We start from the raw sequence: 11,959 nt of genomic DNA on the forward strand, positions 1-11,959 counted from the left end.
TGAATATACTCTCCACTTACTCTTCCAATCTCACACTCACTCTCATTCTCGCCATGAAGATTAACGCTCTTCCCCTCCTATTTGCCACTGTTGCCAGCGCCAGTGTCCAGGGCTTCGACATCTCCGGCTATCAGCCTAACGTGGACTTTGCCGGTGCTTATGCAGCTGGTGCCCGTTTCGTCATGATCAAGGTGAGCTTTCCCGAAGTTACTATGAACCCCTTCTCCGCCACAATACTAACTATATCAGGCGACTGAGGGTACCAGCTTCGTCTCTAGCTCTTTCTCAAGCCAATACACTGGTGCCAGTAGTGCCGGTCTGATCCGTGGTGGTTATCACTTTGCCCAACCTGGCAGTAGTACTGGTGCTGCACAAGCCACTTACTTCCTTGCCCACGGTGGAGGTTGGTCCGACGATGGTCTGACCCTGCCCGGTATGCTGGACATCGAATACAACCCGTCCGGCGCAACCTGCTATGGGCTCAGCCAATCAGCCATGGTATCTTGGATAAAGGACTTTGGCGAGACCTACAAGAAGACCGCCGGCCGGTACCCTATGATCTACACCACCGCCGACTGGTGGAACACTTGCACTGGCGGCAGCACAGCATTCAGTCAGGACTACCCCTTGGCTCTGGCTCGATACAGCACTTCAGTCGGCACTATCCCTGGTGGTTGGCCTTTCCAGAGCTTCTGGCAGAACTCAGATGCGTATAGCTTCGGGGGTGATTCGGAAATCTGGAATGGCAGCGAAGCTTCTCTGAAGACGTTTGCCAAGACCGCTGCTTGAAGTAATTGGTCTGAGGATTCCCCAGAAGATGTATAGAGATTGTGGTGAGTTTTGTGCAAATCAACATGAACGACAGTGGAATTGATTGTTCTTGTATACCAGACGCTCGGCCGGTAATTGAGGGCATGTTCATGTGCTCTATAAACTCTTGTCAGTATCAAATGGGTATCAAATCGTCTGTTTCCATGCGATTTTGTACACAATTCTTATACACCTGATCTACATCGTAGGCACATGCAATGTTGTAGTGACTTATTCTTATTCATTGTGACGGATCCTCTTGAAAGATCTATATTCATCGCATACATACTTAAATCATCCCTTGTGTAGATAATTTATTATTTCTGGCGGGGCCAACGGTTTCAAGCAATAATGAAGTATCTAGGCTTTTTACTGAAATGGCTTTCTTATATTAATTCCAGCTTCTTAAAATCCAAGAAAGTTGATATGTACACAGTACATAGTGGGGGACCCCGGGGTACCGATCAGGATTAGTGTCCGTTGACTCACTTCTACAATATATATCGTCTTCGGGCCCCCGTAAGGCTTTGGATATTCTGTGTATCCTTCACTTTCCGTTTGTTATTTTTGTCTATGAAAAGAACCATGAGTCTCATCAAATATGCCACCGAGGCCGATGGGCCAGGACTTGCCAAAGTCAATGTCCAAAGCTTCCAAGGCCGCCGTCTCCTCGAAGAACTTTTCCCGGAGGCCAGCCTGACCAGAATGCAGGAATACAAAATAATTGTAGGAATGAAACATCTGGCCAACCCCAATATGCATGTCCTCAAGATTCATGATCCAGTCAGTGGGGAACTGGCGACCTACAGCCGTTGGCAGTTTCCAGCATCATTTGGACCGAGCCTGGTTACTCTAAGTGAAAAAGCGGCCTTTTTTGCCAAGGACCCCATTCCACATGCACCCCGACCAATGAATGAGGAGGTTTTGAATGTCTTTAAAAAGCTGCTGGAGGATGGTCGCAAGCGATACACCACAGAGCACGACATCAGTAAGTGGCCCCCACATTCCCGACAGGGGGATTTTGCTCATCTGGTTCATCAGTCCTCGATCTGCTAGCAACCCTCCCAGAATATCAAGGGCGAGGTTTTGGCTCTGCTGTCCTGAAATGGGGCATGGAAAAGGCAGATGCCTCCCAGTCGCGCATCTTCCTCGAGGGTACACCCGAAGGTGTTCCCATCTATCTCAAGCACGGGTGGAAGATATTAGAGGAGGTGATTATGGATTATACACTATTTGGTAGTGTTGGGCAAGAGTCCTTCTTCCTTATGATGAGGGATCCAGTTCCACAATAAGGGGTGCAAGGTTTATATACGGAGTATGTCTACTTTGGAGAGATGGATGAATAAGTAAGGCGCATTTACTGGATCGGGATAGGCTTGAAGTACTAACATGCTACTTCAATGCAATATGCACAATGTCATCGGCATATATTTTCAATATGTATATTTATAGGCATATATAGGCGTATACATGTGTCAATGTACTGTCGAGTGGATAAACGGACTGCCGGGCACGTCATTTCCCCGGGAATTTCTCACTTCCCCGCTAAGACGTATGTTTGTATGGACTCTCTTTTCCCTCTCTCTCCCTCTCTCCCTCTCTCTTTCTCTCCCTCTCTCTTTCTCACACACTCACATTCTCACACACTCACATTCTCACACACTCACATTCTCACACACTCACATATCTATCATACTCATCTTTTACAATGGCTCATCTCAAGTTTGCAATTCTTGACGATTACCAGGGCATTGCACCTGCCTATTTCACTCACCTTGAGTCGCGAGTTGACATTTCCAGTTTTCCCGAAACCCTCGACCCCCGCGATCCTGCACAACACGATGCTCTTATTAAACGACTCCTTCCCTTCGATATTATTTTGGCGATGCGCGAGCGAACTCCTTTTGCAGCCAAGACAATTGCGGCGCTCCCAAATTTGAAACTTCTTTTGACCACGGGTACCCGCAACCTGGCGCTGGATCTCGAGGCATTTACGCGTTCCAATGTGGCCGTCGCAGGCACTGAGGGCCGCCCACCTGGTGTGAATTCGACAGTTCAGCATACCTGGGCATTGATCTTGGGACTTTCTCGAAATATAGCACGCGACGATGCAGCTGTCAAACGCGGTGCATGGCAAGGTTCCCTTGGGATCAACTTGTCTGGGAAGACACTGGGGCTGCTTGGCTTGGGAAAACTCGGGTCACAAGTAGGAAATATTGGCGCTCTGGCTTTTGGGATGAAGGTTCTCGCATGGTCAACAAACTTGACACAGGAAAAGGCCGACGAGCAAGCACACGCTCAGGGTCTACCAGCGGGCACATTTGCTGTCGCCGCGTCCAAAGAAGAATTCTTCGCACATGCCGATATCGTCAGTGTACACAGTGTGTTATCGGATCGAAGCCGCGGAATCGTTGGTGCGGCTGAAATAGCAAATATGCGATCATCTGCATTTATCATCAATACTTCACGTGGGCCGTTGATTGAGGAGCAGGCCCTCCTCGCGGCCTTGAATTCGGGTCGCATTCGTGGCGCCGCATTAGATGTCTTTGATCCGGAGCCATTACCTCTCGATAGCCCATGGCGTACTATTCCTTGGGGACAAGATGGACGCAGTGAAGTTCTGCTTTCCCCCCACATGGGATATGGAGAGGAGGAGCTATTGCGGGGGTGGTATCGCGAAACAGCCGAGAACTTGGAGCGCTGGTTGAATGGACAGGAGCTACTACGTAAGATGAATTGATGGACAATATACATACAAAATATAAATAAACCGAAGTCAATATAAGAGAGGGGGGAAAAAAGATATGTTGCACAAGTATGTTGTATGCAGCATGCAGCATGCAGATCAGGAACATGCCGAGAGAGTCGGGATTTCCGAACAAGAATTGTGTGGGCTGATAGTTCCAGCTTCTTAAATAAGTCGATGTACGTAAATTGTGCAGGGTATATTTTACCCCAATCTCCCGTTCGAGTATGAAGCCGAGAATGTGGTCATGTTGTGCATGTGGAGGTTCACCGAATGACGAATGCGTCCGATCACCGGCTAAAAGTTCACGTTCACGAGTCTAAATATCTAAATATCTACAATAAACACACTTTTTTGAGACAATTAATTGTGTTCCAGGCCTGTGCCTCGGTCTTCCGAGCGGAAAGACCTCGGTTGAAGGGAACAATGTGGGATGTTCTCAATATCATCTCTACTCTCTACTTAATAAAACCCCCCAAGTATTTCCCCCCTCATTTTCATTCGCCTCAAAAGATCTCCCATCCTCAGATCCTCAGATCCTTATATCCTCGTATACCCTCTCCCCTTCTCACTCCATACCTCCGTCAGAATGGCCCCATCCGCCGATCCCATTCCCGTGACGCCCACCCTTGCCAACTTCCCTCCTCCGACCCATCCCGAATGTCTGCGTGTTGAACGGAGTACGAAAGCATTTGCCAGTGGGGCTTATTCGCTGGTTGACCTCCCCGCGGGTGCCGTCTTCGCCAAGATCACTACGGCAACTCCTGGAAAGAAAGCCTACACGAGCGTGCAAACTAGCCGCGACACCCACATCGAACTCAACTCCGACCTGGTCTACTGCAACCACTCATGTGCACCATCATTGGTCTTCGACATGGGTCGCATGGAGGTGCGGGTCGTGGACGACCATCCTTTGAAGGCAGGTGATGCCCTCACTTTCTTCTACCCCAGCGCCGAGTGGGATATGGACCAGCCATTCCAGTGTACCTGCGGGGCAGGTGACGGGATTTGCAGAGGCTGGATCTCCGGAGCCAAGACGATGTCCGCCGACAAGTTGAATGGGTACTGGCTCAATGGCCACATTTCCGAATTGTTGGATGAACGCAAGGCCAATTGAGGGGCTGGCACCCCAAGCAATTGGAGGACTTGTGGTCATGAAGTATCGAAAAAAAAGAAAAGAAGAAGAAAAAAAAAGATGTCCAAAATATGCGATAGAAAATAGATGCTAGTCTTGAGATAACTAAAATATACACAGACGCTCTCTATTTTCATAAATTTCAACTACCACCGGCTCCTGCGATCATTGCAAATTGTATCATCCTACGTCGATCAATCTCCTTCAACAACATCAAACACGTCGCAACAATGACTGCCTCGTCCAGCTCAAGGGATTGTAACGCAGCTTCGTCAATCTGCAATTCATCCCCAATACCCGCAGAAGACCGCGAAGTACCGGGTGTCCGAGAATCCTCTCCGCGAACTAACTGTGCAATCCCGTGGCGCTGAGTCTCTTTAATCTTTCCCTTCTTTTCCTCGACTGCACGGAAAACAATCAAATTGATTTTCTGCCCATCTGCCCTTTTTTCTTTGGCATATTCCCATTCAAACTGTTTATCTCCAGGCATACCAAATCGCATTGTGCGGGAGGTCCATTTCCCAGTGACAATCACTTCCCCAGGAATATCACTAGAAGGTTGAAGGAGGCGGATAACAGGATCACGGCTCGGACCGAAGAAGTATTCAGATTAAGATTTCAGTTTGGAGAGATAGCAGTGGGAGACGAAAAGCACGAATGCCTCGAGCTTTAATTGTTAAAATGCGTGATGGGCAAAAAGAGGATGGACTCGCGATGGATGTTCTTGTAATACTATTGGATCTGATGGACAAGGCCGAGGAGTGAACCTCCATTTCCTTTGTCTTGGGATCGAGAATGGTAGTGGTCATTGTGAGGGTGATTTGGCTGTAGATGACTCTGGATGACCACTGTACACTGTATCACTGTATCTTCGAGGCATCAGGACATGTATATATTCCCCAGGGCCGTATTCCCGTGTTATATACTCCGTATACTCCGTATATTCCGTATTGTTTCCTGAAATACGAGACTTGCCTATTTGGGCTTTGAGCTGATCAAATCCATGGTACGAAACGAACTCTATTCTATTTCTTGGCGCTCGTGTTTCCATGACGTCGGTTATCACCAGCCCTGGAGGACACCTGGAGGGCACCTGGAGAGCTTTTCAGGCTTGTTCTCTCTCATTTACTTTTCACGCTGACCATGTCTGCACTTTCTGGGCCTCACTCGCATAGCCCGCAGAGCCCGCATATTCTCACACTGGGCAGTGGAGCAACTCAAGTCCCCGGACAGCTTGCCAAAACTAGTTCACATGAGCGATCGGCCCAATGGATCAACGTGTCCCCAGGCAAAAGATATGATCTTATATACCTTGGTGGTTCTAGCGAGAAGCATATATTCCGGTAGATAATAATGGTGGATGTAGGACCCAGTGATAATGTCTTCCAAGGCGTATTGCCATCATCCGATCCGATAGATGGGATCTCTCACTACTCGAATCTCTCAGCTTCACAATCTCGGCCACCGAGACCTTTCACCCAAATCCCTTCTAGGATAAAGAAACAGTCCATTCCACAGATATAGGAGACTACAGGCACTTCAGTATCAGTCTGTCGATGCCAACACCTTTCCGTGTCAAAGAAACCATGAGTGCAGGTACTATGTTGTACAGTGGCTTCGATTTCCAATCCGTTGATGTCCCCCTCCTAATGGGGTATTCCGACGAGCAGGATCCACTCTCAACATTGATCGCACTTGATTGGTGGAGTCATAGCCCTAAGCTAACCTTGATCCACACATAATTGTGTTCACTGGTTTCCACTTTTGAGTCATAAACGGGCAATCTCTTCCATCGAACTGGGCTTGTGGTTTAGTGGTATAATACTCCCTTAGCATGGGAGTGGTCCGGGGTTCGATTCCCCGCGAGTCCATTCTTTTTTGCTTTTGCTTATGTTCATCCTCAATTGCATTGCAATTTGTGCTTGTGTGGTGTTGTTTTTTTCGCTCCCTGGCCATCATCTGTTATGGTGACATGATCTATACATCTTAGGGTTCAAGTCTAATGTCTATGTCTATCAGCCGATACCAGATGCCGCTATCTACATTCCAATCACACTCGGGCCCAGATCTCTTGGGCAGTCAGCAGTGTACTAACCACCATGGTTGATCCAACCACCACATCTCCGGTAGGCATCCAGCCCAGAAGCTCCAGCGGGATGAGCAAATCACAGCCATCCACCATGATTTGCTTGACCTGGGCAGAGGCAGCAGTCGGTTTGACCGGGGTAGCCTTCTCGGAGGTGGTCTTCTGGTTCTTTCTCTTGCCATTCTTCTTGGAAGGCTGCTTCGCGGGACCGATAAGCAGCGCCCAAATAGCTCCAGCAACAGAGAAAGAGAGCGCATAGAACCAGAAAGTATTGGCCTGGTCCATGACACGGTCATTCCAAGGCACTGCATAGACACCCATTGCATGAAGCTAGCCTTCGTCAGTTCTATTCAAGCAGAGAAAATAAAAACGGCAGTTGAAATCGTACCGTGGTCATGTCTTCCAGGACAAAGTAAAGACCAAAGCAAGTGCATTTAGCTAGCTCAAGCATCCCAGCCACAGAACTGAATCCATCCTTGCCCAGCAACACAGACATGCGCTGGAAGGAGTCAATGAACCCAAAGAAGCGGAAATATCTCCGCGCTACGCAATAACCCCAGTATCAGCATATATGACATTAAAGCGGGGCATATAGCTGTCTGTCAGGCATGGAATTCAACTTACCCAATGCCAATTGCAGTTTGACCGTGGTCAATTGCACGGCCAGGGCACTGCTCACGGTGAGTGCAGCGACGACCTGCGATACGCATTGGATCAGACGGAGGGTCCTTTCAAGGCCAGCGCCCGATTTGATAAAGCGAGAGAATTGTTGGATCATCATTACAACACTGCTATAAGCTCTGGGGGTAATATACTCTTAAGGGATAGGGGTGGGACTTGCGTGTGAAAAGGCTTGGAAGCCGGCTAATCTTACCTACACTAGTAATTTTGCTTATTCAGCCTTTATATGTTCGAAAATGAATCTATAGGTATATATGAGTTATTTTACGTGTAATAGGGTATTAATTATCGTCTAAAGTAGTTTGTTCAGGGTTCTCTACGTATGGCTAGAGTTGACTGGTAGTTATGTGTTAGAGATTTATATAGAGCGACATATCCAGCGCTACAAAAATAAAAAACAAAAACAAATTACACACGAGGATATCTTCGCAATTCATGAAAATAAAACAATTGATACGCAAGATGATAGGGATATATCAGTCCATCACCTATTCACCGCGAGTAGGTTCATCAGATCACCTACTCGACAATATTTCTAAGCCTGCTCTATCGCCCTTTGCCGCCCGAGATATCCTGACCTAGACGGTATCCACCGACCTTCTCCCACTCCACCTTCTGTCGCGTAATGGGAAGCTGCCTCCGGAGACCCTTGAATACGCCCTCGGATGTTTGGACGAAGGCCCGGTTTAGTGCTTCCTGATAATCGCGTTCTGCCGCAGCAACCCGCGAGACAATCGACTCGGCCGACAAGGAGGGGATAGCAATGTTAATAGGCTTAGTAGTGTTAAGGGCCACGTTGCCATCTTCGTAGTAATGCACGTCAACGTGGATGTTGCCAGTCAGGGTAGAGGAAGAGGAGACGGGAAGTTGGTAAATTGCGCGGAAACGACCGTTCCTATTGTGATAGAACAGACAATCTCCCCCAGATGGGGAAGCGCCCGCCACGATTAGTTTCCACCCAAGGTCTTGTTCTGTAGAGACTGTAATCACTCACCAGAAGTTGTTGGGGGAGTATCGGTTGGCGACTAAGACAATGGCGATGGCAGAGTCATTCTCAATGGGGTAGACACCATACGAGGAGTTGGGGTAGTGTTCACGGGCATGAACACCGAACGACTTGAGCAGCGATTTGCTAAACACGGTAAGCGGAATACCACCAAGACTCAAACCGAGATCATATCTTACATCAAGTCCGCATGCTCTGACTCCCATGCGTATGATTGTGCCCCGGATGCAGTCTATTGCCATGGTGCAAACTTGTAAGCCTTCAATGTACCGCCCCAGTTGGTCAGATAAAAACCTACCTGTGTGGTGTGGTCGACCTCGAACGAGGTTTGGCTTTCCGGGTCAAAGTAGCGGTTGTCTTCGAGCTCGTTAAATCCACTAACAATGACCTTCCCAGCGAAAGTGTTAGCTCCACTATAGACTGAGACCACTCCCGAGCGAAACCCACCTCCTGACTTGATCCCGGCAATTTGACTGTTGCAAGCTGCGTCTCATTGTACCGTTTGAATGCGGGCAGAAGGGAGGGAATGATATCCTCGCCCTCGGAAGTCAAGGCTTGCACATCTAATCAAGTAGTAGGCATCAGTATCACCGTTCGTGTAAGGGTCGGAGTTGCGGGGATCGGGACAGGCAGCGTAGCGCTAAGAGGGCGATTTACCGGCGACAACATCTGCAAGCTGAAGAGAAAAACGTCAGTGATCATCTCTCAAGCTTCAGGAGGACGATGGCCAGGGGAGTAGGCAATCCTGGATCATTGTTGACGTCCATACCTCTCCGGGCGGGGCACCCTCGATGAAGGAGGATGCCAGTTCAACGGTGGAAGGCATGGCGTAGGAAAATACGATCGAGGTATTCAATATCGAGGAAGAGGTTCAGGCGCAATTGAAGTCCTCGAGAGAAGTATTGGAGGTAGCTTGGAAGTGGTGATAGCCTGGAGTCCCTGCGGAGAGAAAGAGAGCTGTCGGAGGCGGAGAGCGATAAGCACGTGGCCTACTATCCATTTAGGGACTAGACATAGTTACATGTTATGTAGACATCAACATTCTGTACCGTGAAATCATTCATTAAATAATGTGCTATGAGGTATCTGAAAAACCGCTGGAACAACGAATGTGTATCTTGCTTGAAATATCCATATCCAAATAACACCATGCTCTTGAAAACCGCACAGAGAAAACAAAATACCCATAACCCCGAGAGCGCATAAGAATATCAAACCCCGCTTCGCAAATTCAAAGCTCCTTTCAATCAATGCTCATATTCATAAATCCATCGCTGGCTTCAGTCATCCCTTGCAGGCCAACGCGTTTGACACCTCCAGCATGAGATATTGTTCGATTGCCCGATTCAGAACCGAGTCGTTCAGAAAATGGTGCACCGAGACCCGGCTTTGGCGGCGGACCCCAGATGTTTGGTCCCATATCATTGACATTGTGGGAGTGAGTCATTACTGGACTGCTCTGAACACTCACACTGGGTGAGACAGCCCGGCGCTTGAAAAGATTAGGATCGAAGTCATCGTCACGACGCCGCTTGCGACAAATCTCCCCAATAGTTGGCATACCCGGGGCATGAGGAGTGGACGAGCGGGAACGCTGCTTGAAGGATTCCGCAGTAACAGAGCCGAGGGTTGTGGACGGAGTCATATCCATAAACATATCCTCATCTGCTATAGACGAGGGACCTCCCTGACGAACCGGGGGTGGGGTTCGGTATCGTCCATCAAACGAGTTCCAAAACTCGACGCCACCCGAGTTGCGACTGGCTTGCTTGCCAAAAGTATCCGTAGATGCTGTGTCCATTCCCGCTTTGACCGCGGGATCTTCTGTCGCTGTCGAATCAATCGAGGTCGAGGGTTGCAATGATGGGAACTCGCCAAGTGCAGGGGTTGATTCAGGCTCCGTGTCGCGGACCTGCCGGACCACTTCTGCTTCTCGTTTCATATCGCTATCAACTGGAGCACCCTCCTCCATTAAAGCGGCACGAATACGCGCAAAGGTCTTGGTTTTGGGCTGTCACTGGAATTAGCTTCTGGACTACTGAATCAGATAGGCACCGACTTACAAGTAAGCTCCCACGTCGGGTCACCGCGCGACGGATTACTCCCAGTGGACCGCCGCCTTCAGGGTGTGGAGTCGGAATTGGGCTTCCGCTCCGCGTTGTGCGACTCTCACTATCGTCGCTCATATCGGACAAACGCAGGTCGCGTGTGCCAAAGCTGAGACTCTCTCTGCGTGAATGCGCAGTCTGTCGGGGGGCGAAATAACCACCAGAGTGCTCGACACTCTTCATGATGGGCGGAGAGTGAGGAGTAGGACTAGGCTTCGTACTGTTTCCACTCGCACTGCTGGAGCTGTGGCGACTGCGGCCTTTGCGAAAGCGCGCGCGTTGGAAACTCATCAAGCTGGCAGCGGCTTGTGAATATCCTCCCATCCACTCGTTGCCCGGGCTTTGCATATTACTAGCAAATGGACTCGGTGCACTTATGCGAGTCGCCTGCGGCGTATTGATCATAATATCGTCGCGATCAGCCATCGACTCATCTTCCTCCTCGCTACTACTTGTGTCCGACTCCATCATATTCACACTCGACATGGAGCTTGAGATTGTTGTACGGTCCGCCGGGCCCGATGTTGAAAAAGGTGGGACGGATGTCGCTCCAAGTGATCCGCGTCGCTGGGGTATTGCCATGCCCCGCCCTCCAACAGTGGGAGACGAATCTGGGGAGGACTCGGCTAGGGTGGAATGGTGGAGGTTCGTACATGCGCGTGAAAAGTCGAGCCCTCGAGATCGTCGAGGGAGAACAGATCCTGGAGATCCGTAGATATGTGATGGGTCAAGTTTAGGAGAGAGAGGGGCGAGGTTTGTAAGTGATGGCGATACGGCGGGTTTGGAAGGCAAGTTTAGTGAGAGGTTCGAATGAGATGCACTTGATCTTCGAGGGGTTGCAGGAAGCGCGGGTATTGCATTATCGTCTTTGCTTGGTGCCCGACTGAGATCACCAGTGGATGGTTGAGTGGAGGATGTAGGTCTGGACGCATCAGATAACGAACGCGACTTGGGAGAGCGCGATGGTTGAAGTTGGTGTTCTGGGTCAGTTTGGTGAGGCTGAGCTAATTGTTGACTGAGCTTGCTTTCAAACCCGTGGGATGATGTACTGCGCCCTGGCGCTGGAGGTCGCACCTGCGCCATATTCAAGTCACTTTGGTCTGATTTATCGATACAGAGCAAGGGCGCACAGTGAAGGGCATCATTCGTCGGCACCGAGGCAGGAAACGGTTTCAACACCACAATCGACGCCCGTAGAGCACATGCGCTGTGCTTTATAACAAGATATACACCGTATTCGCGTCGATGTGAGGTCTACATTGCATTGCAGGTCGCTGGCTCTGAGCGGTTAACGAGATCAGATGACACCGCGCTAACCTGATCCGGACAAGCCCCTCTTCTATAGTATATGAGTGATCTAACTACGGAGTACCTACATACCATACCT

General features: G+C 49.4%; 9 protein-coding genes across 9 annotated transcripts; 4 read left to right on the forward strand and 5 right to left on the reverse strand.

Moving 5' to 3' along the window:
• Nucleotides 1-53: 53 nt before the first annotated feature.
• On the forward strand, nucleotides 54-789 carry PEX2_065000 (lysozyme; the record flags this gene model as incomplete). The annotated part of the gene is made up of 2 exons (XM_016743771.1): nucleotides 54-191; nucleotides 250-789. The coding sequence occupies 2 exons, from the start codon at nucleotides 54-56 to the stop codon at nucleotides 787-789; spliced, it is 678 nt and encodes a 225-aa protein (XP_016594663.1).
• Nucleotides 790-1,395: 606 nt separating this feature from the next.
• On the forward strand, nucleotides 1,396-2,102 carry PEX2_065010 (Acyl-CoA N-acyltransferase; the record flags this gene model as incomplete). Its single annotated transcript, XM_016743772.1, has 2 exons — nucleotides 1,396-1,798; nucleotides 1,852-2,102. The coding sequence occupies 2 exons, from the start codon at nucleotides 1,396-1,398 to the stop codon at nucleotides 2,100-2,102; spliced, it is 654 nt and encodes a 217-aa protein (XP_016594664.1).
• Nucleotides 2,103-2,518: 416 nt separating this feature from the next.
• Nucleotides 2,519-3,550, forward strand: PEX2_065020 (D-2-hydroxyacid dehydrogenase family protein; the record flags this gene model as incomplete). Its single annotated transcript, XM_016743773.1, has 1 exon — nucleotides 2,519-3,550. One exon carries the CDS (start codon nucleotides 2,519-2,521, stop codon nucleotides 3,548-3,550), a length of 1,032 nt encoding a protein of 343 aa, XP_016594665.1.
• A 595-nt stretch (nucleotides 3,551-4,145) lies between these two features.
• PEX2_065030 (uncharacterized protein) lies at nucleotides 4,146-4,673 on the forward strand (the record flags this gene model as incomplete). Its single annotated transcript, XM_016743774.1, has 1 exon — nucleotides 4,146-4,673. One exon carries the CDS (start codon nucleotides 4,146-4,148, stop codon nucleotides 4,671-4,673), a length of 528 nt encoding a protein of 175 aa, XP_016594666.1.
• Nucleotides 4,674-4,833: 160 nt separating this feature from the next.
• Nucleotides 4,834-5,193, reverse strand: PEX2_065040 (uncharacterized protein; the record flags this gene model as incomplete). Its single annotated transcript, XM_016743775.1, has 1 exon — nucleotides 4,834-5,193. The coding sequence occupies one exon, from the start codon at nucleotides 5,191-5,193 to the stop codon at nucleotides 4,834-4,836; it is 360 nt and encodes a 119-aa protein (XP_016594667.1).
• Nucleotides 5,194-5,296: 103 nt separating this feature from the next.
• PEX2_065050 (uncharacterized protein) lies at nucleotides 5,297-5,500 on the reverse strand (the record flags this gene model as incomplete). The annotated part of the gene is made up of 1 exon (XM_016743776.1): nucleotides 5,297-5,500. The coding sequence occupies one exon, from the start codon at nucleotides 5,498-5,500 to the stop codon at nucleotides 5,297-5,299; it is 204 nt and encodes a 67-aa protein (XP_016594668.1).
• Nucleotides 5,501-6,741: 1,241 nt separating this feature from the next.
• PEX2_065060 (PEX11 domain protein) lies at nucleotides 6,742-7,555 on the reverse strand (the record flags this gene model as incomplete). Its single annotated transcript, XM_016743777.1, has 3 exons — nucleotides 6,742-7,107; nucleotides 7,166-7,320; nucleotides 7,402-7,555. 3 exons carry the CDS (start codon nucleotides 7,553-7,555, stop codon nucleotides 6,742-6,744), a joined length of 675 nt encoding a protein of 224 aa, XP_016594669.1.
• A 449-nt stretch (nucleotides 7,556-8,004) lies between these two features.
• PEX2_065070 (F-actin-capping protein subunit alpha) lies at nucleotides 8,005-9,290 on the reverse strand (the record flags this gene model as incomplete). The annotated part of the gene is made up of 7 exons (XM_016743778.1): nucleotides 8,005-8,353; nucleotides 8,453-8,590; nucleotides 8,644-8,696; nucleotides 8,763-8,852; nucleotides 8,912-9,027; nucleotides 9,122-9,140; nucleotides 9,234-9,290. The coding sequence occupies 7 exons, from the start codon at nucleotides 9,288-9,290 to the stop codon at nucleotides 8,005-8,007; spliced, it is 822 nt and encodes a 273-aa protein (XP_016594670.1).
• A 417-nt stretch (nucleotides 9,291-9,707) lies between these two features.
• On the reverse strand, nucleotides 9,708-11,655 carry PEX2_065080 (uncharacterized protein; the record flags this gene model as incomplete). Its single annotated transcript, XM_016743779.1, has 2 exons — nucleotides 9,708-10,475; nucleotides 10,528-11,655. The coding sequence occupies 2 exons, from the start codon at nucleotides 11,653-11,655 to the stop codon at nucleotides 9,708-9,710; spliced, it is 1,896 nt and encodes a 631-aa protein (XP_016594671.1).
• Nucleotides 11,656-11,959: the final 304 nt, after the last annotated feature.

Source organism: Penicillium expansum, assembly GCF_000769745.1.
Source record: "Penicillium expansum strain MD-8 chromosome Unknown contig211, whole genome shotgun sequence".
In the NCBI taxonomy this organism is placed as follows: Eukaryota; Fungi; Ascomycota; class Eurotiomycetes; order Eurotiales; family Aspergillaceae; genus Penicillium; species Penicillium expansum.